The 24,188-nt window shown below is 51.4% G+C and overlaps 1 protein-coding gene across 8 annotated transcripts in view; it reads left to right on the top strand.

Annotated features, from left to right (window-relative positions):
• The first annotated feature begins 509 nt into the window (after positions 1–509).
• Positions 510–24,188, top strand: part of LOC122377922 (death-associated protein kinase dapk-1-like) — a 164,856-nt gene continuing 141,177 nt past the window's right edge. For 3 of the 8 annotated variants that reach the window (XM_043358522.1, XM_043358526.1, XM_043358530.1), the window contains exon 1: positions 678–878. In XM_043358522.1, the coding sequence (XP_043214457.1) occupies positions 799–878 (80 nt within the window). In that variant the 5' untranslated portion in view covers positions 678–798. Of the gene's footprint in view, positions 879–24,188 lie in introns of all 8 variants that reach the window. The other 5 variants (XM_043358523.1, XM_043358525.1, XM_043358528.1 and 2 more) reach the window with 3 other exon arrangements.

A 24,188-nucleotide genomic window follows, 5' to 3' on the forward strand; every position in this document is an offset into this window, starting at 1 on the left:
GAGGGTTAAAGCCCGATTTTAGGTGTTTGATCTGACCTTGACCCGACCTGTGCCCTCGAAGCTCAACGTTCAAGTACTCATCTGAAGCGTCCGAGTGTCAGCAGTGCCTTTGTTGTTGCATGGGTTGACATTGTTGTCACTCTGTAACTGCTGTTGCATGGGTAACGGTGGTCAGTGGCGGCGGAACACCTTCAACTAAGAGGGGGGGGGGGGGGCACTGCCGACTTTTGATCCCATTCTTTCCATGCAACGCCCATAGGACTAATGTTAAAAGGCCAAAATCAAAGGGGGCACGGTGCTCCGCGGTGCCCCCCTCCCCCCCGTTCCGCCACCTATGACGGTGGTTGTATGAGTAGACTGTGCAGAGATAATTGTGACGTCATTGTCGCGTAGAAGAGTGTCTTTGTCACATCAACAGGCATGGCTAGATATTCAGTGACAGGGTCGGACAGAATTATATCGGAACCGACGTCTCTATTCGTCGATAAACAGTGCCAGTGTCATTGCCTGTGTCGGTGTCAAACTGACCCCCGTCGGTGGGCCGGTCGTCGGCCGTCGGTGCCGCCGTGCCGACCGTCCCCACAGGCCGCCGCACGGTGGGGCCGGCGGCGCGGTGTGCCGGGTAAAAACCGGTGCTGCCGCCGGCGGCGGCGCGGGTCGCCGCGCGGTCGACCCTCAGTCGAGGCGCCGCGCTCGCCGGTGCAGTGCGTCAGTGCGCGGGGTGCGCCGGGAGTGAATCCAGTGCGTCACGACCGCCGTCAAGCTGGATGTGAGGGTGTTGTAGACACGTGAGCGACCATGGACTCGAATGGCAGCCGGCGCGAGTTTAGGACGGAGCCGTTTGAACACTACTATGACATATTCGAGGAGCTCGGCAGGTAAGGAACCGGGGAGACCATGACAGCGTGGCAAACAAGACAGTGAAGTTCGAACTGACAACAAAAACTGTATTATTTACTGCAGCTGGTGTCATTGTTTACGACAACGTTTTGATATTAGTGATTCATGGGAGACGGAAAATATCTATAAGTAGACGCAAGCGTGTGACTGCGATACGCGCATTCCAATGCGCTTTCGGCTTTGATGTCCCAAGGCCTAAATTTTGTTATCTTCGACGAGTTTATTCAGGCTTATAAATGCAATAATATATGCATTTATTTCCGATATCTCAACCAACGAAAGCCTTTGGTTAAAAACGTCGCATATTCTGCTTATCTGTCAAATTTTTGGCCAGACTAACATGTTTGAACTTGAAGCATCATCATTAATTAGTTTTGAGCCAATACCGTGCCAACTTTTAAATACGGTAGCTATTTTAGAAGCTTATTCCCTGTGGTCAGGTGCTTTGGGGTTTGTATGGTTTTACATTCCACAGGCATTGAAATTTATCTACAGCACTCGGCTTGTATTTTCAGGACAGCTGTTTGCTGTTCACTGTTCGGAGTTGGCGTAAAGATATTGCTTTCAGTGCGCTAAATGTATAGAAAATGAGCCTTCTAGCCCATGAACTTCGTATTGATCTTTTGCCGTGCAGACAGGAAATTGCCTGCAGTGTCGTCAGTAGCCGCTTGCGTTTCACATCGATTGGCCGTCCCTGCTCCAGCGGTGACTAACGGCAAGCAAACGGCCAATTTGTGGTCGGCAGTGGCTAGAGTTACGGCACACTCCTCTGTTCTGTTCGTTTTTGTTCATTGGTAGTCCCTCGGTGGTGGCAGATGGTATAGGAGGTCGACCCAGAAGGGTCTATGTGCCTGTGACGGTGGTCCCACGCACGCCGCTCTGCCGGGCTGGCGCAGCGGGCAGCCGGCGCGATCTTCCCTCGCCGCCCCTGTTTGGCTTGGCACCGTGCCTTCACCACGATAGTCCGCCAATAAATTGGATAAAATGGAAACGATACCAGTTATTTCTAGCATTGTGATTCATATCAATTCCTGATATCTTTTTTTCGTGCCAATGGCAATGCAAGAATTACTTGCTTTGATTATAGTTGAATTATTGAGAGTAGCGTTTAACCATTTTTTTTTTTTGATTGGTAAGAAGCTCAAATGACTTTCAGATAGCATTTCAGAAAAAAAAAACATTTTTTCCCTAATAGGGTAACATCAACAACCCAGTGACCTATTTCTTACAAGGTCACCTGAAAACGGGGACAGTTGTCATCTCAGGGATACCGTATAAGTAGGTCCTTCATTGTTTCTGACCGAAAGGCATCACATGCACGTCAATTTTCGCTCACCACTTGTCTCATGTCACCGATCATCACATGTCAGCGATCATCACATGTCACCACTCGTCACATGTCACCGTTACATAAGGTGACATCACATGGTCACACCGTCACATTGTCAGAGATATGTGTATTGCGTAACTAGCGGTCCTCAGTGGACACGTGCAGAGGCGTTTTTCGACTGGCTGCGACCGGCCGATAGTTGGGCGATAAAACCATCGCCGAGACTTTGACCGCGGCGCCGCCGAGAGTGACAGTTCCATGAATGGGAATGTGAACGGTATTTACCGAGGTGCTAAGAAGGTGCTAAGAAGATGTTGAAAAGATGCAGAAAGCGTGAGGGGAAAAGGAGGAAGCGGTCGCCGGTCTTAGGGCTGAAATGCAGCGTGGGTTTTGACGATTCGGTGTCATTGTGGCGAAACAGCGCCTTAGCCTTAGCACTTAGCCATCATACTCCGAGCTGAGACAGTCGAGAAACCGAGCCCGGCACTCACCCGGCGCGTACAATATCGCTGACGCGCTGGGTTCGACAAATGGCCCCGAACCCTGGCGCAACATCAGCTGATAGAGGACCTGAAATGCATTACCGCCTCTGGCCACCGCTGCAACAATGAGGGGCAGTCTCAGCGGTCGGGAGGATATATGAATGTCAACATTCACGGCAGGCCCATCGGTGACGGGGTCCGGCGCCTGACCCCGCCCTGTACCCTGGCGGCCGGTCCACGACAGTTTTCATTAGTGGTTGGACCGTGTCAGACAAATTGTATATGAATAATCCATGAATGAATCATGGCAAATGGCACTTGACACTTGCACCGTTGCAGTGTCTGACTACATTTTTTCTCCTAAAAAATTAATTGTTTGAAATTGTGGACATTACAAACGGTGCTTGCTTATGGTGCTTATAGTATAGCTTTAGCTGGCTGAATTTGGTCTCAACATTTCGAGATAGTAAATGCTCATGGACTGGCCCAGGACATGAGATGGCTAGATCTCCGCTCGACTACAACATCAGGGTCTTTGATGAAACGCGACTATTGGACCAGCTGAGGTCGAAGGGGGTTGATGGATAAAGCTAGGAGATTAGGTGCTGGGGCCAAGTCAGGAGAGGTCAGGTCAGCCGCTGTGTCGAAAAGACGCAGGTCGGGACGCGCTCTATCCAGGAATGTTGTTCTTTGTTCGCTGGCGCGGTGCGACGCTGATATGATTTTCCCTCATCGGTCAACTCTCGCCAAAGTCAACAATCTGAAGAGGATGAGCCGTGATTCATCGCCGTGCTGGTATTTTTACAGACGAACCGCGGCTCAGATATCCAGGGCGTGTGCTCACATATTTGTCGAAGCGACAATGTCTGACCCAGAACGCGCTAAGGTTCTCACGGGGTCGTTTGGATAAGGAATTTGTTTGCACTTTGCGGAACGCTGAATGGCTCCCGAATGTTTACCGTATGATCATCGGACGGAGCCTTGGAAAATGTCTGTCAAACGGGACGAATGCCTCTCGGTCATTTTGAAATGCCACGAGACATTTCACTCTTGTTCCCAAAATTGGCACTGCGTCAGTCGGACACTGAATGCTTTGGGTTATATCATCACTGTCACAAGATGGGCAAAATATATCCGAAAGGAGGGTATAACGGAAACTACAGATCATACGTGACTCTTAGAGTCAACTGGATGATTATTTGTCCCTTTCGAGGTTTCTCAATTGGTCCCGCTATTTATAACCTCTTCACATGGCAAAGTGACCGCGAGCGATGGTGGGCATCACGAGCCCATCTCGCTTCACGCCGGACGTCGCCGTTTGTTTTCTACATCATCTTTAGGTGACCACGGGCCGGCGTGATACAATTACAGGCCACCCAGGAGGTCGCGATGGATTGCTGCTGGGTGCCGCGAGCCCTACCGTGTCCAGCCGCCATGCTTTACCAGTGACATCCTCCTTCGAGACGATTAGAGCTGCCAAATCGCGCCCCAATGAAGCACGACGCTGGCCCGCCGGGCATTGCATCGTGTCGGCCGCTCCAAGCTCTCGTCCGACACTCGGGACTTGGGCCGGATCTCATCAGGACAAATTGAGGCACTTGTTTTACGATATGAGGCACATGTGCCACGGTTGAGCGCACACAGATTGATGTGATGACTGGTCGGAATGTCAGGTACGGTAGTCTCATGATCGCCTGTCATAGTCAAAGGCATGTCTCCACTTTCCAATACGGGTATTTGCAGTATTTATATCGGAAGCTCAAAGCGATTGTGCAATTATACCTTCGTAACACAAATTTTTGGCGTTTGGATTTCGCATTATCCCATTCCCTACATAAAGAGTAGGCATTTGCTGCTTCTCGAAACTGACATTATCGTTATAGTTCGGTAACCTGGCCCTCAGGTCGTCTCCCGCCGCCAAGTTCCGCCGCTGCCTCGTACAGTCCTGTCGTGCTCCCTCTCGGCCAGTACGGCCTGCCATTGCAGCCGGACCGGATACGATGCAGAGTGGTGACGCTGTTGCCACTTCCTGGACCGCCCTCCGCAGTCCGGCAGTCTGTCACGCATGTCCGCCAGTGAGGGTGACGGAACTCTGAGCTGCACTGGAGAATTGCAACGGATTCCGATAGCTCCCCGCTCACCAGCTGGGTGAGTGGCATAATTGAGGGAAGTTACTTTGTTTTGGAAGGATCAAAATTAGATTTCATCTACTTTTTGAACGTGAAATATAAATTACTTTAGAAAACTTTGGAATGCTTCCAGAAGACAACAGTTTCGTTTCTCAGAGCCGTTGCAGTGCGGAGGTTCTGTTTGATCCGTCGCCCGTGTGCCCGCATATGTTTACCCTGCCGGTGTACCTATAGTCTCATACCTATACCACGGCCCGGTGATGCGGGTAGCCGACACTAGAAGCAGGCATACATGAATAAACAGGCCCAGATTGCTGCCATCAGTCAGCAGGCCAATGAATAGTTTTACATGCGCCGGGGCCTGATTATTTCGGCGCCCGCGATAGAGCGCGCTACAGCACGCGGTGGTCGGTTACTTCTCCGCATCGTTGTACTTATTGAATTGATGAGGGACGGCAAAAAGTCGAAAGGTTTATAGCTTTGGGATTGGCAAACCTATCATGACGGCACTAAATACGTCAGAATTTGTCGTGTGTCTTTTGATGACAGTACTGACCATGGCCCTACGTACTGCAATTCATCTGTCTTATATGCAAAATATATGAGATAGGTATACTAACAGATATAAACTGTTTAAATGCAATGGAGATGTTTCAATCTCATTTACCTACCAGGATCAACAAATGACGAGCACATGAGAATGGTTAAAAGTGGTGATTTGCACCCCTAAATTTTTGTAGCTCGACTGAAAGCTACGCCATACAAACTAATAAGAAACAAATGTCAGTAACAAATGATAATTGATATACACATTACGCAACGATATAAAACAAAAAACAGCGCCAGGTCGAGATGCTATTCAATAATTGTCACAACTCTTATGGACCTTTTGATCATAGAGCTCCACTGAGCTAAACAAATACCCCCGTCTTTTGCTTTGGCGTGACATCAATGTACGGATATAGGCCTACGGGTCAGATGGAAATTCAGCCGAGAGGCGACGATCCCGCAGCTCATGAATAAACTGCAAAACTGAAGCATCGCTTATTTGGTAGCACCACCAGCCAGCTGATCGTACCAAACGACCTGGCTCTTCACGCGAGTAGGACAGGTCAGGATTCGTAAAGACCATGTCCCTTTAGGCCTCAATGGCGCTCAACAGACATCAAATCACCCGTGTGTGCACGGGCCCCAGCTAGCGCATTGGCTCGTATGAATGAATGCTTGTTTGACATCTGTGTGTACAATTAACTTCTCGCTATAATAACCGAGTGGGGATGAGTGAAGAGACTGTGTCAATGTTCGCCGACCTCATTTGAATGCACAGTCTCTGTCCCCATCCTATGAATTCTAGCTGAACATGGATGGAAAAGTATGAGATCATGCGTCCGAGTTGCAGAACAATTGAGCAGGATTTGCATTAATTTCTCCTGTGTAATGTTCAATGCTCAGCAATCTGAAGGCATCTTTTAACATTTTGTTTGATGCTTTTTTCAACAGCAAAAATATCGTTTTATGAAGCACACCTATAACGTTGACGGCTTCCACAAATGCATGGGCACACGCTCTGATCGAGCCTTGTTTACCCTCGATTCCCAGCATTGTCTCGTATGAGCGCGCCCGTCGTGACCACCTAGCCCTATGCCGTACGGGACGGATCGGCCACAGGCCCTATTGTGCTCCATTAAAGTCGGCTATTTTCGGGCTCAATTATTTTTGATTGATATGAAATCGGCGGCCATTGTGTAGGCAGCGTGCCTGCTCTCGAAGGCTGTTTAACGGAGCACGCATCTTATGCTGTCGGCTTGTCGAGCGGGAGGTTGACAAGCCATGCGTATCACCCAGGTATTATCGGTCGGTCTAGTTAGCCTTTACGGCGGCTGTCCATTTTCCAGTCAATAGTCATCAGTGTCGACGGCGGGTGCCGATAACGCTGATGTCCGGCTGCTGGGGGTGGGGGCCGATCGTTTCGTTTCTCCGAGACGGCCTGCTGAACGGGTGCTGGGCGCGAGCGCGGCTCTATCGGTCGTGACATCAGTGGGCGCCGTGTCGCCAAGCTGCACCTGATCAATGCTCTGTATCTCAGCGTGGTGCCGGCCGGTGCGGGTGGCTCGCACGAGTCGCCGCCGGCGGACCACACACGGGGCCGGGAGGGCGGGCCCGCCGCGGCCGTCACGGAAGCGCCGCGACACACCGGCGCCCGGCGACCGGCGACACTGCAGGCGCCAGGCGCACCGTCGCCGGGGCAGTGATGTGAGCCCGGCGGAGGGCGTATTTACAAATTGCAACCGAGCTCCGCCGTGGGGTAAGGTGGGCAGGGGTTTTCGCACTACGGCTGCGGTTGAACTACCGTCTGTGGTAGAAACTTCAGGATGATGGCGCGTTTCATACGAAATCTGGCGCAATGTTTATTTGCTTCTGAATTTGTATTGTTATTGCTGTGAACTCTTGAAGTGGGGGTGTTTCAATAACAATTTGTGGATTATTTGGGTTTCTTGATATAAAAATCGAATAATATTATGAAACATTTTCGAAACTGCATATACTGATATAATCAATTGCTTAGTTTGGGAATTGATACACATTTTGTAGAGCTTTGTCTGGCAAATCAAATGGTGATGAAATGGTGTAGGTAACAAACTTCAAGCCTATCATGATCTGAAGCTGTTGTAACAAATCAAAATTGCTTTGATGTTCCATAGTACCTTGTTGGAAAGACTGGAGCATGGTTCAAGATTATGTGTAAAAATTCAAGATTTGTGCAAAAGCTTATGACTGAAGAGCGAAAACAATTCTATATGATGGCTCAATCAAACGTGGAAATGGACGACAAAAGTAGAGTTACAACATTCCAGCATGTGAGAATAACTTCAGAACTTCATAGTTCTTGTAGCATTGCATTCTTCTTTTGTACAGTTCTAGGTTTTGTTAGGGTATTTCAATTTCAATGTGTCAGTTGAGATATAGGTGGATTGCGGACAAAATTTAGAATCATTGCATGGCAGATAGGTGCTTGTTCGGTAAAAAGGTATGTGATGAATGCCACGAGAAAGTGTTTTATGATTAAATATATGTTCATTGTTGTACCTACAAAAATGCAAGCTTACTAGCACCTAGTTATTGAATCAAATTGAAAGTATTTGCTATGAATGTAAATATGTACCTGCAAAGTATGTCAATAAATTTGTGTGATGTTGATCAGAGAGCTGTATCATCTGGGCATTTATGTTGCTTCTTACATTAGGTGTTGAGCATAGAAATTATGGATGAACTTTGTGCCAATATCTTCAATTCTCAGTGCATGTAGCATGTCTACAACCCGCACTGATCCTGCTATAGCTATAGGCATTTGACTCCAGCAAGACCATTAGACCAAGGGCATGAACTTCACAGTTGCACAACCCTTTTCATGTACCACCAGTCACTTTATTGTGTACACTGCACATGGCAGTGTACACAATAATGCTCAGAGGGCCTACACAAAAACAACATGATTAGTGTGCACTATGATGCACAGCATTGTATCCTTAAATATGGTGATGAAATTGACCAATAACATGGCAGTGAGATGTATTTTCATATAACAAAATAAGGCCGAAAATATAGAACGATATATAAAATACATCTCACTGCCATGTTATTGGTCAATTTCATCACCATATTTAATTATTTGATCATGGCAAAACCGACCATTCAATGCATTGTACCCTGATTAGTTGAATATTCTGATCACTCAACAGTCAGGAGACCATTTTTGAATGTCACATTTATTATGTACATCACTTGTCAAACAAGAGCATGATGACACACATTTTGACAAGCAATCATGGTAATATTCCAATAAGTTGGACACCTCCCTGGGCGTCATTTTCCAGGAAGGTACCTCTGCAGGTGTTGTGGTGGTAGGTTAGGTTGAATTGGGTTAAGTTAGGTGAAGTAAGGCGGTTAGGATCAGGTCAGACCGTAAGACCTGGTCAGGTTGATTTTAATCTTTCATTCTAATTTGACATCGATACCTATTGTTTGTGTGCTTGCTTATGGCTTGATGAACCCCAGGGTGCAGACGCCACCAGTACCAGCCGAGAACTGTATTCAGCGAGCGGGGCGGCGGTGGCCCGGGCGGCCACAGCCCAGACTGCATATGATACCGGCGCCGGCTCAGCGGCGGCTCCAGGCTATAGAGCGGGGTGTGACCACAGCAGCCACCACGATACATCTCCCCCTCTTACGCGACTGCTAATAAGATCTACTAGAGAAAGCTAGGCTTTACTCCAAGCACAAAGCTGGTTTTCTTAAACCCCGAAAATCCGACCGCTGCGAGTTTTACGAGGGCTAACGTGTACAGGGTCGTCAGCGGGCTGCACTGATGGCGGAGCGGGTGCCAGCGGAGACGTCGCCGGCTCAGGTGACGGCGCAGCTGGCGGAAGCTGCTGTGGTGGTGGTGGCGGCACCACCGGGCGTGGTGCTGCCACGGATGTCGGCGGCACCACCGGAGGTGGCACTGGTGCTGCCCGTTGCCCGGTTCCGTGCTGTGCCGGGACCTGTAACGGAACAGGAGGGATCAGCAGCAGGTGCCGTCGGTTGCGGCGATATTGGCAGCCGCCCAGCTCCACCAGATAGCTGCGTCTGGAGAGCCTTTGCGTGACGATGGCGGGCTTCGACCAGCTGCCCTTTTCTGTCTTGATCCGGACTCTGGCGCCGGGCTGCAGCGGGGGCAGGTTGCGGGCGCCTCGCCTCTGATTGACGGTTGACTCCTGTTTCTTCTTTCTCCGCCCATCGCGGAGTTTGGCGTGCCGCCATGCCTTCTTGGCGGGCTGCTGAGCGACGGGGAGACGGGACTGAAGCTCACGTCCCATCAGAAGCCGGGCTGGGGAGTATCCAGTGGCTTCCACAGCCGTTGTCCGGTAGTTCAGGAGAGCGAGGTGAGGATCTTTTTGGCGAAGTATCCACTTTGCGGTCCTCACGGCCCGTTCAGCTGCTCCGTTGGATGATGGCGTGTGCGGGTCAGTGACGCGATGTGTGAAGCCGTACGACGCTGCGAAGTCGGCGAATGAGCTGGAGGTGAACTGCGTTCCTCCGTCTGTTGTCATCAGATCCGGTATCCCCAGTCTGGAGAACAGGCGCTTCAGCCGCTCGATGACTGCGGTGCTTGTGAGGCTGGGCAAGCGTTGAATTTCCAGATACCTGCTGAAGAGGTCCACAGTCACGAGCCAGTTGCTGTTGTTGAAGTGGAAAATGTCTGCTGCGATGTGAGTCCACGGTCTTGACGGCGTTGGAGTCGTTACCAGTGGCTCAGCGTGCTGGGAGGGCGCGTGCACTTGGCAGAACGCGCAGTGCTCGATGTGGCGCTTCAAGTCGATGCTGATCTTGGGCCACCAGACGGATTCTGCTGCTCGCTGGCGGCACTTGTTGAGCCCGAAGTGACCGTCGTCATGTAGACGGTTGAGCATCTCTTCACGCAGACTAGGCGGTATGATGATGCGGCGGCCGTACATCAGCAGTGTGCCGCTTGTCAGGTAGAGAACGCTGATTTCTCCACGCGCGGCGAAGTAGTCCAGCATGTCGGGGTGCTTTGCTCCCTCCTTCCAGCCAGAGAGAGTCTGCTGAACCACGCGCTGGAGGAGTTCATCTGCCTGTTGTGCCCTGCTGATCTCCACCAGACGCTGCGGTGTGGCGGGCAGGTCATCGAAGACCCTCTTGCAGAAGTTGTGGACGTCTTCCTGTAGCACAGCGCCGATCGCATCGTGCTTCTGAAGTGGGTGACGCGAGAGGAAGTCAGGTACCAGGTGCTGCTTCCCTGGAATGAACACCGCTGTTGCGTTGTAACGCATCAGTCGCATGAGCATGCGCTGACACCTGATTGGCGCATCTACGAGATTTTTCGTGTTGATGAGCGGGATCAGTGGCTTGTGATCCAGTTGTAGGTCGAACGACGGCAGTCCAGACAGGAACATGTGCATCTTCTCGCACGTCCAAGTTGCAGCGAGTAGTTCCTTTTCAATCTGGGCCCACCTCGTCTCTGTGTCCGTCAGACTTCTGCTGCAGAATGCGACGGGCTTGAAGATGGAACCATGCTTCTGAAGGATGCATCCTCCGATTCCGTAGCTGCTTGCGTCTGCGCTGACCACTGTCTCGCGCGCTGGGTCGTAGAACGCCAGGACTGGAGCGGACGTGACGGCTGCTTTCACATCATCCAGTGCTTGCTGCTGCTGAGGCGTCCAGTTCCACGCAGCGTCCTTTTTCAGCAGATCGTTGAGGGGCCTTAGGCGCTCCTGGATGTGCGGGACGAACCTGCAAAGGTAGTTGACCACCCCTAGCAGAGACCGGAGCTCTGTGACGTTCTTTGGCTGCTGGAGCTGCTGTATCGCTTCGAGCTTCTCGTCGTCCACGCCGATGCCATTCTTGCTTATCTTCATGCCAAGAAACTTGACCTCGTCCCTTCGGAACTCACATTTCGTCTTGTTCAGCTTGAGGCCAGATTCGTGGATTCTTCTGATGACGGCTTCGAGACGTGCGTCATGGTTGCTTGCATCTCCAAAAACCAGCGTGTCGTCCATGTAGACGATGACTCCAGGCAGTCCATCCAGCATCTCCTGCATCTTTCGCTGGAAGCACTCCGGAGCCAGTGAGATTCCCATCGGCAGGCGCAGGAACCTCTTCCTGCCGAACGGTGTGATGAACGTAGTCATTTTGGAGCTTGCCTCGTCCAACGGGATCTGGTAGAAGCCAGAAGAAGCGTCCAGCTTGGAGAACAGTGTCGCACCGCCCAGCTTGGACGTCAGGTGCTCCAGGGTCGGGATCGGGAAGATCTCACGCTTTACGGCTTGGTTCAGCTTTTTGTAGTCAACTGTGATCCGGACACCACTGTTCTTCGGGACGGGGACGAGCGCGGATACCCAGTCTGTGGGCTCAGTCTCTGGTACGATGATGCCCTGCTCTTCCATTCTCTTCAGCTCCTCCTCCACTGGCTTCATCAGCGGCAGGGGGACGTGTCTTGCTGTGGAGAGGGCGACCGGGACGGCATCCTCGCGTAGCCGGATGCTGATCGGTGCCGTCTTCATGAGACCTGCTTCTCCGAAGACATCTTCATGCACCTCTCCTGTGAACTGGAGAACACCCAGACGCGAGCACGCCGACCGGGAGAGGAGGTTATCTGCTGAGTCCACTACATAGAACACCTCCGACTCTGCTTTGCTTTTGAACATGATTGTCCCATGCAGCTTTCCTTTTACGGTTAGCACGCCACCGACGCTAGTGAGCGTGCTTGAGGCATGCTCAAGGGAGGGCAGGTTCAGTCGCTGGTAGGTTTTCAAAGACAGAATGCTAACGTCGGCTCCAGAATCAACTTTGAACGTAACCTCCTGACCGCAGAGACTGACTGTGATTCTCCACGGCGCGCACGCTTTGTCGATTTCGCCAACGAAAGCATCATGTGGCGCTAACGGCTCGCTTGATTCTGTACGCTCTATCTGCCTGACGCTAGGTGATCGGCAGACGGCTGCGAAGTGATCCATTTTCTGACAGTTGGAACAAACTTTTCCCTTAGCGGGACAGTCCCTCGGCGAAGCATGCCGCTCTCTCCCGCAATACCTGCATGTTGTTGCAGAGTCGATGTGACGCGCTTGCTGTCGTGGCTGCGTGGCAGGTGACTGCTGCTGTCGCCCGTGCTGCTGGCGCCGTTGGTGCTGCTGCTGATGGCCACGCTGGCGCTGACGGGCATGCTGCGGCTGCTGGCGCGGCTGTCCGTACTGCGTCGGTGCTTGAACCCTGTTGACATCAAATGGACCGGAGCTGTCACGGCTGCTTACGATTTCGACGTTACGCATCATAGTAATGACGGTATTCATCGACACTTCTTCCTCGAGCGATTTGAGCTGGATCTTACGGGACAGCTCCCTGTCGGACATCCCTGATATGAGACGATCCCGGATCCGCTCGTCAGCGTCTGCAAAGCCACAATGCTCGGCGAGAGAGAACAATGCCCTGATATACGATTCGTTGGTCTCGTGTGACCCTTGGCATCTGAGCTCAAAGCTGTGACGTTCTGCAACGAAGTTCCGTCTCGGAATGAAATACTCGTCTAGCTTGCTCTGCACAAAATCAAAATCTTTGCTTTGCTCAGCAGTTAGCTTAAAAGTTGACACGATATGCTCGGCCTGGGGGCCCATGCTATAGATCAACGCAGCTACTTGTACATCACCGTCCTCCTTGCGGAGTCCCGATGCCAGTCGGTAGCGGATGAAGCGATCACGCCACGCCGGCCACTTTTCAGGAGAGGTGAAGTCAAAGTCTTCTGGTGGATGGAAACCAGGCATCTTGAGTGACGATGCAGCACAGCAGCTACACGAAAGTCTTCAATAACGGCTGATAAAAATCACAATAATTACATATTACATGCACGCTTCACAAAAAAGTCACTAACGCTTGCTTATGCTTGCTTGATGAGTGGCACGGCAGGTTCAGAAGGCAGGCTGCGCCATGTTTGTGTGCTTGCTTATGGCTTGATGAACCCCAGGGTGCAGACGCCACCAGTACCAGCCGAGAACTGTATTCAGCGAGCGGGGCGGCGGTGGCCCGGGCGGCCACAGCCCAGACTGCATATGATACCGGCGCCGGCTCAGCGGCGGCTCCAGGCTATAGAGCGGGGTGTGACCACAGCAGCCACCACGATACACCTATAACCTATGTTTTTGCTCCAGACTGAACTTCATTAGGTAATGAGTTCATTTTGTTTTGTTTTTTATCTGTCTTGTTTTGTGTTTTTGTCCCTTATGTTTTGCCCCATAGGCAAGGGTGGAGCTTTTCCAGGGAAGGTGGTGCTGGGGGCAAAAAGCTGTCAAACCTGCAATGCTCGGTTGTTAAGTTAGATTATGTGCAACACTGAATCAATTCTTTTAATTATACATCTTTGTTTGCTAAGCAACGAAGTTGTACAAATAAGCAAAAGTTGGAGGGGCAGAACGCTATTTTTTCTCTGACAGCTTCGTAACATGTTACGAAAGCACTAAAACTACTTCAGTACAGGGTGTAACGAAATTATCCGGAGTCCGGACATCTATTTTTTCGCCATATCTGTTTGCACAGTTTTATAATCCTTTCTGATGTTAGAAGTGGGAATATTGGATGAATACGTGCCTCTGCTATCGGTTTTCAACTCAGCAGTGACCTGACCTTGTCATGTGACTGTTGCTCTGAGTAGGAGTCGATTCACAGACGGGTTCACATGGTAGTTTTCGTCCAAGGCAGTTGCGAGAAGGGGATACAATCTCTCCTTTCGTGGTAAAATTGCATGGCGGCATCCACGGCGTCATGAGCCAGAAGCTGGTCTGCCAGCAGCTGGACATCAGCAGCAGCCAATTGCACATTTGCCTGAGGTGTAATAAGCTGGGACTTCGGTGGCAGACTCAGCCCGGTCGCGACCACAAAAGCCGCCCTTTGTCAAGTGGTGAGGAGAGTCATCAAGATAGCGGCAAGGAAACGGCACCAATCAATCCGCAAATTGACTCGAATTCTTACCAAGTCAGATAATAAGAGATCCCATATCATGGTTTACCGCTACCCGCCCTTTAACTTGGTTCTAGTGCCCTTCAAACTGAAAAAGACAACGAAACTGACGGGAAAACAACCAGTTCACCACCTTTCGCCTTACGCCAGATCGCGACCACTGGTTGAAGAATGATAAGGGTGAGGTGGTCTGGTTGGATGGTTAGCCGTTCGAGCTGTATTATCCTTTGAACCGTCAAATCGGCCATGTATATTGTATGGGCGGCCAGCCGCTCGAACTTGCTGGCCTTCGCCGCCGTCAAACATCCGGACAATATCCAGAACTGGAGCATGTTCAGCTGCCTAGCGATCCTCCAATAGGACATAGTGTCACATAATACCGCCATCAACGTAAGTATTACCGGAGAAACATACTGGCCAATGAATAGTCGGAGGCGCTCAACCAGACGGTATAGGAGGGCTCGGTTTCTGAACGAGCACTGATGCCTGATTCAAGCCACGCTGTCTTCATGCGGGGCGGCGCGCTACTTAAAAGTCCCTTAAAGAACGGGAAGTGATGCCGATAGAACCTTCAATCATTCTGGGCTAACGCTTATGACTTGGAAAAAGTCGCGATCCCAATTCAATCGAAAACCTGTGGGCTCTTGTTCAGCAGATGACTGAAGAGACGCCCGCCACAAGCACCGCCCAACTGCAGGCACAGGTTTAGACGGCGTTGGTCCGCATCAAAGCCAGTGTGCTGGAGAATCCATTGGCTGAAATGCTCCAAAACATTCGCCACTGTGTTTTTATGAAAGGTGGCTACTGGCTACATGCCCAGTCAAAATAAAAAGTACCACAATGTTTTGCTTTTTAATTACAGCGGGAAGAAAGATGTCCGGATAATTTCGTTACACCCCCTGTAATGTTCAAATGGTTGCTAAATTCGAAATCAGCTCCAAAAACTAGCCTAGAGACATGCTAAACTCGAAAAAGTGAACCGAGGTCATCAAAGGTCATTGAGCTGACCTGACCTTCATGTGACACCCACCCTAATGCATGGGACCAGACCAGCATCATATCACATGTTTCAACGTTTGAAACCACGTGAAGACTGCAAACGCGCGGCTAATGCGAGCCGACATACGCCGAATCGCGATTCGGGCCAAACATGGTCTCAAGAAATAGGTCACAGGTCAAAGGTCATTTAGGTCAGGGTCATGAAATTTTCAGGGTAGGGGTAAAATTGATAAAATCGGGGGTATTGACAGTTTCGTTGCGATCGGGCGGTTTTTACGCGAGTTACTCACGAAAAACCGATGGGTTCCGCTCAACGCCTCCCCCTATACGGGCGAGGGAAAAGCGCAACCAAAAAGGCAAAAATATGCACATGCGATAACCTATACTGCGAAAAAAGGTGCATCATTTTTAACGTCGCCGACAAATTGTAATTACCCCAAGCTCAGGCAGAGGTATGGTAGAAAATACCCCAACTGAAATATACTACGGCGGAAATAAAATACCCTACGGCGGAGCTCGGTTGCAATTTGTAAATACGCCGGCGGAGGACCGCTGAGGGCCGCCCAAGTACCGACACAAACACAGACGGAGGCTCCGGTCCGCAGTATGACCGCCCCCGATTGCCTCATAACTCAGCTAGCCAATCTCGGCTCGGGCCGTAAATGTAGTCGCCTTGTCACGCGCCGGGCCCACCGTGCGGGGGCGGCGCGGCGCGCGGCGGCTCGTCCCGTGATCCTGCCGTCAGTCCCTGTGATACCTGGCGCCGGCCCAAGGTCTGGCGGGGCTGACCGGTGCCCTCACGATCTGCCCTCATCTCTGCACATCGAAGCTACGGAGAAGCACGTGAGGGCACCTATCCACGACGTGGCGTGGGCCGCCGCGGGTCGGCAGAAAACCCATACGTCAGCATTACCGCAGGACCGAGCTATGAAAACCTTACGAGCGCACGAGTGCCGAGTAAAGCGTGTGCCATGCTTTGCGGATTCGCCGGAGCCATTTAGTGGGCCCGGCTGTCCGAGTGATTTAAACGCTGCCTCATCAGGCGCCCGCTTGTTCCCCGGTAATTTAGGGTGTGCTTGCGTTAAATGCAAAGTATGGCAGAATTTCGTGTTAATATATTGGGTTCCGTGCGCGATGGCTGTTTGAATTGCAGGCGTGCTAATTCACAAGAGTAATTACTGCCGAGGTAATGTGATAGTGATGTGAATTCTGAAGAACACTAAAAATAGGTTCGGCCGATGCTGAGATGAGATCCGGGATCATCCTTTCGTGATGCGACGAATAAATCTCACTCTTTGTTGTCAGTTGGATAACGACTTAATGTGTTAGTCGTTTGTCTCGTGCCAGTGGTTGGCAATGCGCCGTGTAATCATGGAACTGGTCGTCGTCCATCCTCATCTGTGTGCTTATTCCGCGCTCGAATCTCGACCGCCATCGCAGTCATGTCACGGATCCGCTTCCCTTACGGCCGACACATTCCACTATTTCACACCGGTCTCCGCCGCGGGCAGACAGCGATGTCTGTGTCCAGGGCAGCGATGACTGTGTTCGTATTACGTCTGTGTCCAGCCAGGTCACCAAGATTCCCCTCACGGACTGAATAGATACATTCGGCTACTGAAAAAGTTGGATAGGAGTAGCAATACCTTCTGAAAACGTATGTATTTACATAATGATAACTGTCGCTATTGCTTATGCAAGAACACAACTCTGTGGAAACTCTGAGCCCGTTGCGCAGAGCTGCTGCAAGAACTGACTGTATCTTGTCGAGCTCGGGTCCAGGGGCCACTTCAGTCATCAGTCAGCTGAATGTCAGAACGTGTTCCTCAGTCTCGACAACTCTAGGAGACCAGCTTCCATCCCCAGCCCTCCCCCGACTCTCTCCCAGGATGTGCCTAGACAGCAGCGGAGAGGTCGGGGCCATCTCGGTCATCTCACGACGCGCTCTAAATCGTGTCCGGCGTCGGCTCCTCCCCATCGGCTGGCCGACCGCGCTCTCCGAGCTGTTCCCACGCCCCATGGACTGCCGTGCGGTACCGAGATGATTGGCACCTAGCAAAGTAGCCGACGGAATGCCCACTCAAAGCGAGATAGCCGACCCCATTCGCTGGGCACATGCATTACGAATAGCCCTCGGAGCCGGATCTAGCGTAAATGACTGTTCTGTTCGACATTCATCAATCTATTATACCTTACCTCGATTTTCTTTGGTCATAATTACTTGTACTGTCATTCAGCGCGGAGAACAGAACGGTAAAAGCTCATGTCGTATCTTGGAGCAGGTCAGCCCAGCGACCGTCCAAGTCATGATGACCTGTGTCGTCGTGACTTCATGTCTCCCGTCCCCATCCCCGCAATCACACGCCCACTCTGAGCTGGTCCAACTGCCCCGGAGACCGGCGGAGATTCGGGGCAGGCAGAGGAATGTGTGCGTGCCAGGGAGGGTGCGAGTCCGCCCGGCAATGAGACCGCACCGAGTCTAATGCGCCGCCATTGTCACTCAATTGAAGGTACCGGCCGACCGATTGGCATCTCTCTGGTGGCTGTGGGAGATGTGGGAGAGCTACATTGCTGACTGCGGCCCCCGCGGCGCTGCGTGAGGCTCTGTCGAGGAGACTGATCGCACCTGGCCGGGCGTGAGGTGGTGGACGGTGACGGTGACGGTGGCGATGGCGATGGCGATGGCGATGGCGATGGCGATGGCGATGGTGATGGCGATGGCGATGGCGATGGTTTGGTGAATGTGGAGTGGTGTGGCGGTTACATCCATGCACCGCGCAATGTAGTTATTTCATGATTTTTTTTTTTTTTTGACAGGACAGCCCTTGGCTTTGTAGAAGCCTCCTATTATAGTCTCCATATTAGGCGAGGTCAGTTGGGGGACGCAACAACTTCACCCGCTTTTCAGCTCGAATCCGATAATAATCCAAACCGCGCTCTCAATATGACTGGCCCTTCAATACACTATAAATGATGCATTGATGTTATGTTGCACCACTTGGTCGGCAAGATGCGACCATTTGTAGATACGCTTCCACCCGCCTGAGCGATGACGGGTCTGTCTGGGCGGTATTGTGGGTTGGCGCCAGCGCTGCTTGGACCGGACCTGGACGGCACGTGACTGCGACGGCTGGACTGGTGTGAACGGAGCGTCACCGCCGCCACTGCCAACACCGCAAATCGCCCACCGCTGCCGCCTCTCTGGCCGGCGACGCAGACGTGCCTAGGAACCAGAGCAGCCTCCGCCACCTCTGCTAGGAGCCGGGCTGTGTCTGGTACCGTCCACAGACACAGCCAGACGGTAGCAGGGCTCGTGTTTACTGTCTGTACTCAGAGCGGTATAACCCGTCTGGTAATCAGAGCTCGGCTCCGGTGGCGACCCTAAAAGGCAATTTTATCCGCGCTGTGATAAACAACGAAGATGAGGTGTCTGACTTTGTGGTACTGTAAACAACTCAGCATTCAGCAATCGAGCATTTATAAGGCGAGTGTAAGCTTATCGCCTGTGGAATAAGCCTGTCGGGCGTCTCGGAGCATTGTATGCGTCTGCTTTTGCCGGCTAATCGGATACTGACAAATGAGCAAGTCCACGTGTAACCGAGCACAAGGCGTGGGAGTTGGTGTGCAATAGAGTGCCACCGTCGAGATAACTTACTGGGCTGCAGAAGGGGCACCGTCCACCGTCCTGCATAACCCGTCGCGGCGACGCTCGCATTGATGTTTATTGTTTATTTTACATAGATGCTGAGTTGTTTACAATGAGGTGCAATAAAATCAACCACTTCACGTTCGTTCATTATTATGATACGCACGAAATTGCCTTTTAGAATCGCGCACTGGAGTCATGGCATTCAGCAGTCAGCTACAGAATCTCTAGTTTAATTTGAGCCTCTGTCGCAAGGTCATTGATTCAAGACGATGTCATTCGTCTCAAGACGGAGCTGTGCTGATATTGAAGGCTTGACGCTCCTGAAAAGCTTACTGTCTTTGTATGCTCTAAAAGGATGCCGATATTTGCGGTTGAACAGATGCCATTGGACCGACTCTGGCGCTCCTGGTTGAAAAAGATGCCGGTGCGGCAGATGGCAAAGGCTTGCCCTCGGCTATGCCATGACATTAATCATGAGCCGCCTAGCATAGCGTCAACCGGCTGTAAAACTCCATACGCATTCGGTAACCAGCATGCACTCCCTTCGATATAAATGGGAGATCTGGGTCATGCAGGCTCCGTATTGGGAATCTCTGCCAATGACTTGAAGGCTGCCGGTCATAAAATGACATGACTCCAGTTTTTGTTTCCTCACATTTATGAGCTTCTGAAGAAGTAGCGCAAGTCAGCTCCCAACTCATTAGATAAATGCGCATTTCATTGATTGCAAGTCATTCTGTGGTCATTCAGAACCCAAAACACTAAAAATCAGACCACCAGCAGAAGAACTCCCCGTGGACGGCATTCGCCATAAGCTCCCGTTCGGCGCGGCTCTGCATTCCGGTCGTGCCCGGTGATATCTCAGTGGTCACTCCATGCAAAGTAGGCCGCCCGGGACCGTCGGGGGCCACCTTGGCAGTCTGAGCGCGTCCCGGACGACAGCCACTGCCGCTATACATTTGTCCAATGAACAGGCTGCAGCCATCAGCTGCCATCACAATTCCAGTGGTTTCAGGCGGACGCCGCCGCGTATTGGAAAATAAGTCACGGATTGGGCGTGGCCTCAGCACCACAAAGCCTTCTTTACTATCGTTTTAGAGCGCCGAACTCGTTTATTGTATCGTTACTTAGTCATGATGCACGGAATATCTCGATAACGTCCGCTTCGATCTCGACTGAGCGCCGATTGCCGGTACGCCCAATTACGAGAGGGTGTGCTCCATGGTCTTTGGGGCGGGATTTACTCGCGGGGTTCCCTGACAGTTGCCGCTCCGTGAAACTACAAACCACTCTCAACGAGCTCTTCACGAGGCCTCTTCAGTGACATTCAAAAACCAAATAGAGCACGACATAGCTGGAGCAGCAGCTCCTCTCGGTCTCACTGCATGCATGACTTCCATCGAGGCCTGGCTGGTCGTCCACCGGGGCGAGAATCACATACCTCTACGTGCCGCGGCATATCAGGGCCGCTTTCCAGGCGCGCCGACTGGTCAACGCCACTTGACGACAGCCGCTTTGCTCGCTGACGATCGGCGGCGGCTCAGCGACAGCGCTCTGGGGACTTTTTGCCGTCGCGCGCGACTCGGCGCGTGTTTTGTGCGAGCGGCGCGCACCTGTACTGGGACGCGTGTCGTCGAAGGCGGCGCGCGCAGGCTCGCGACCATGTGGGTGGTCGGACGGCCACATGCCTCAGCGGGACGGTGAGCGATCGGCGTAAGGGTGGCGTGGGTGCCCAAGATGCGGCGACTCGGCCGGTGAAAGAGCCGAGAACGACTGTCACCGCGGTGAAAAACTAGACACATACCGGACACACACTGCGCCGATGCGAGCGGTGCTGGTCAGAGTGCAGGCCTTGGTACAGGAACCATGAGTTGAATCTTCGAGTTGACATTGGAACCTGAAGCGAAACCGATAGATTAATTAGAGAGGGAACACATGAGTGTGTTTTCATGACGCAATCTTCTTGCATTGGGTGACGCAGAACTCATTGGACGTTCATGATTCATGAGATAAACATTCGGTCTACCTCACGTACCTATCCTTGAGGCTGCACTTGTTGGCAAATAATTATCGACGATGGGTCCGGCACGTTTTGGTCATGCTCAACATCATCCTTGTGCTGGGTCATCACGGACGCATCTGACTGGCAAAGCGCAGTTGGCTGGGGCTTCACGGTATGCACTGCCAGGCTGCAGTTACTAGGTCTTTCCCGGGACCAACCTTCCAGGACAATAGTCTCTGTTTCGAGCACGGTCGGTAGATATTTGCTGACAAGTTTGAAAGATGCATTACTGACACTGACCAACTATCTAGGAAACTTTGGTCGGGCAGCGTTGAAGCCCTTTTAGTTTTGCATGAAACGCTGTCCGATTTTGTGACTTATTTCGGCCCAAATATATCCTGGATGCCATTAGAGGACTAGCAATCCTTTTCACCGCACGCAGAAAATATCTGCAAGGCTGGTATTGTGCTTTCATGACGACGTTTCCTTTGAGTGGCAGCGCAGTGATCTCTCCCATCCGCTCGGACCGGACCTTCTTGTCTCCGTGGCGGCAATGGCAGCAGGGATGATCGTTGGACCTGCCCCGAACAGTGGACGCTCCCGTGTCGCCTGTGTGCTCACTGAGGTCGCCGGTTAGCACATTTAGCTTCCACTTGGAGGCTCATTCCCATGCCAGTGTGGTGGTGTCTCTCGTCTCTCTCTCTCTCTCTCTCTCTCTCTCTCTCTCTCTCTCTCTCTCTCTCTCTCTCTCTCTCTCTCTCCTCTCTCCTTCTCTCCCTCCGTGGCCTGCTCGAACGGCACGGGAAGAAAGGTCCTGTATGTGACCTAGCCTTTCCTCATTGGCATTCTGGAAGGTTGCGACTGGGGATATTTTCACGTTCTTTTAACGGGGCTATAAACTGATTCGGTCTTGGGAAGTACAGCTAACAGCTGCCCCAAGTGGGCGGCTATTAGGTATTGACGCAGTCACCCCACCATGCACCCATCAGAGGACACGTTTCTGGCTACACGGGTGGCGTCACGGACCTGCCGCCGACCCGCAGGTACACAGGTCACGTGCCCCCGCACAGGCCGCGGGTACTCACCAAGGACGCAGTCACGTGCCAGAAGGGACATGGCTCTATCGTTCTGTTAACAAGGCAGAGGCGGACGTTGTGTTTTTCGTCATCAGACCCGCAGCTCGTTGTGAAAGGGAAACTTCTTTGTTGAAATTCGATAATTTATCTCTCCACTGACGATGCAATAGTCATAGTTGTGTTTGCTACTTTGCATGCATATTTTAACACATTTATGGTCAATGTTTTCGCGATTGGAAGCATTTAACGGCCGTTTCTTACTGCTTGATTGCTTTCAGCAAGGTTCTTACGGTCTGACATGCATGCTACGGTACATACGCATTACCTACTTGGCTTGGTTCTATCAAGGCAGTTCCGCGGCGGGCGCTATTCCTTAGTTGGCACGACAAGGAGACGCCAGCGACTGTAATCCAAGTTGATGGTCGGTGTCGGTAACAAACCGTGCAGCAGGAGCTCCATCCACGACGTGAAGGGGTGACAACACGTGGCACGTGCCACTATCTGAAGTGGTCATGCACCACAGCATTTGACCTTTGGCACACCATTTGCCACGATAGTCTTTGAGGATGCACATTAAAAAGCGAGTGAAAGGGCTGTAATTAACTCTAAATATTTCAAATGATTACACTGATTGTACTGATTAGCCGGTATGGCGCTGTGCGATATATGTCCACTGTTCGTCCATTGCAGATCGTAGGGTGCACAATGCCCTGTGCCTGTAGAACTGATAGCGTTACATTCCTCTTAGCGCGAATCGAGTATCTTTCACCCTTAAGATAATCGGCTCGTGGTCACAAGTGCTACTCAGTACTCAACAATTCATCACACACCGATACCCTATCTATCACAGCTGTACCGATAAGCTGCTCCTACAGAAGAGACGGGTAACAAATATAGAACAGGCGCTCAATCATCTGGCGACAAGGCGTTTGGTTTAAACGACCACGATACAAAAAGCGTCACGGAATCGCTACCTGCCCCACCATTCCTGACATTCCATTTATCCCTTCGTAGCTGAAAAAATGCGATGATTTATTTTTATCTCTTTGGAGCCAAAAGGGTGCCCACAATGCATCCGTCAACTTTGACAACCGACATGTGACATATGGAGGCCGGCGATGGGGTATAGCAGAGCCCTGTGATGTCGGACGGTGACGGGTGTGATGGGTTTGATTGCCGTTCGTTGAGAAGGGATGACGAGCATATGGAACTTTCCGAGGCCCTTTTAGATGGTGATATGGAGAGATTTTGCACAAAGTGTAACAAGGGAACAGGATCCCATGGAACAGGATCCCATGCCCGTGGCCCATGGATTGCTGATGGAGAAGCGCAAACCTTCCACTGAAAAGTGTCATAATATGAGATAAGCGTTTGAGTCGATGGGCAGATGAAGATCTGACGGCCGAATGTATGGTGGATGAGTAAACGGCGGATGGTCGGATGATGACGGATGGTCCCTATCTTCTGATCAAAAAGCGCTCTAGCAAAAGAGCGAAGGTAATCCCTCACAGAAATCCTAGAAACGTAAATCCCATGCATTAAGTTTCATTGTGCTCTTTGATGGCTTCACTTGCACAATACGAGTAGATAAAGATCAAAGTTCAAGCTCAGAACCATTTAACATCAGAATTTCTTTGCCTTATTGCCGGCTATAACAATATAAATAACGCCTTTCATTTCTGAACTTTGAAGGGAGGTTGTATATCACATCTTGTGTGTGATGACTGTTGTTCACTAGTTTTGAAACTGGAAAAGAACACAGCACTAACAAAACACCAACACACACACTTACCTACCAGTGTCGTGCTGAGGAGACAGGGAAAACTTTGGCTGCAAGTTCTCGGCACGCGTGCTGTGGTATCACGAAGGTGCAGGCCGGATCTCACTCGTGTGGCAGAGACGAAGAGAGTGAAGGGGCGGAGGCTAGAGGGGCGGGGACAGTCGGAGGAATGATGGGTGTTTGACAGCTGGCAACGACGACCGGAACCATGAGAGGCAAACTCATCACCGGACTAATCTGAACTGGCAGAGGGCAGCCCATGCCAATCCAAATTTCACGTCGGTAGTGGTGTAAGCTCTCGATGAAAAGCGGCAGCTCTACGATCAACGGTTTTCAC

Source organism: Amphibalanus amphitrite, unplaced genomic scaffold (assembly GCF_019059575.1).
Source record: "Amphibalanus amphitrite isolate SeventyFive unplaced genomic scaffold, NRLGWU_Aamphi_draft 000052F_arrow, whole genome shotgun sequence".
Lineage (NCBI taxonomy): Eukaryota > Metazoa > Arthropoda > Thecostraca > Balanomorpha > Balanidae > Amphibalanus > Amphibalanus amphitrite.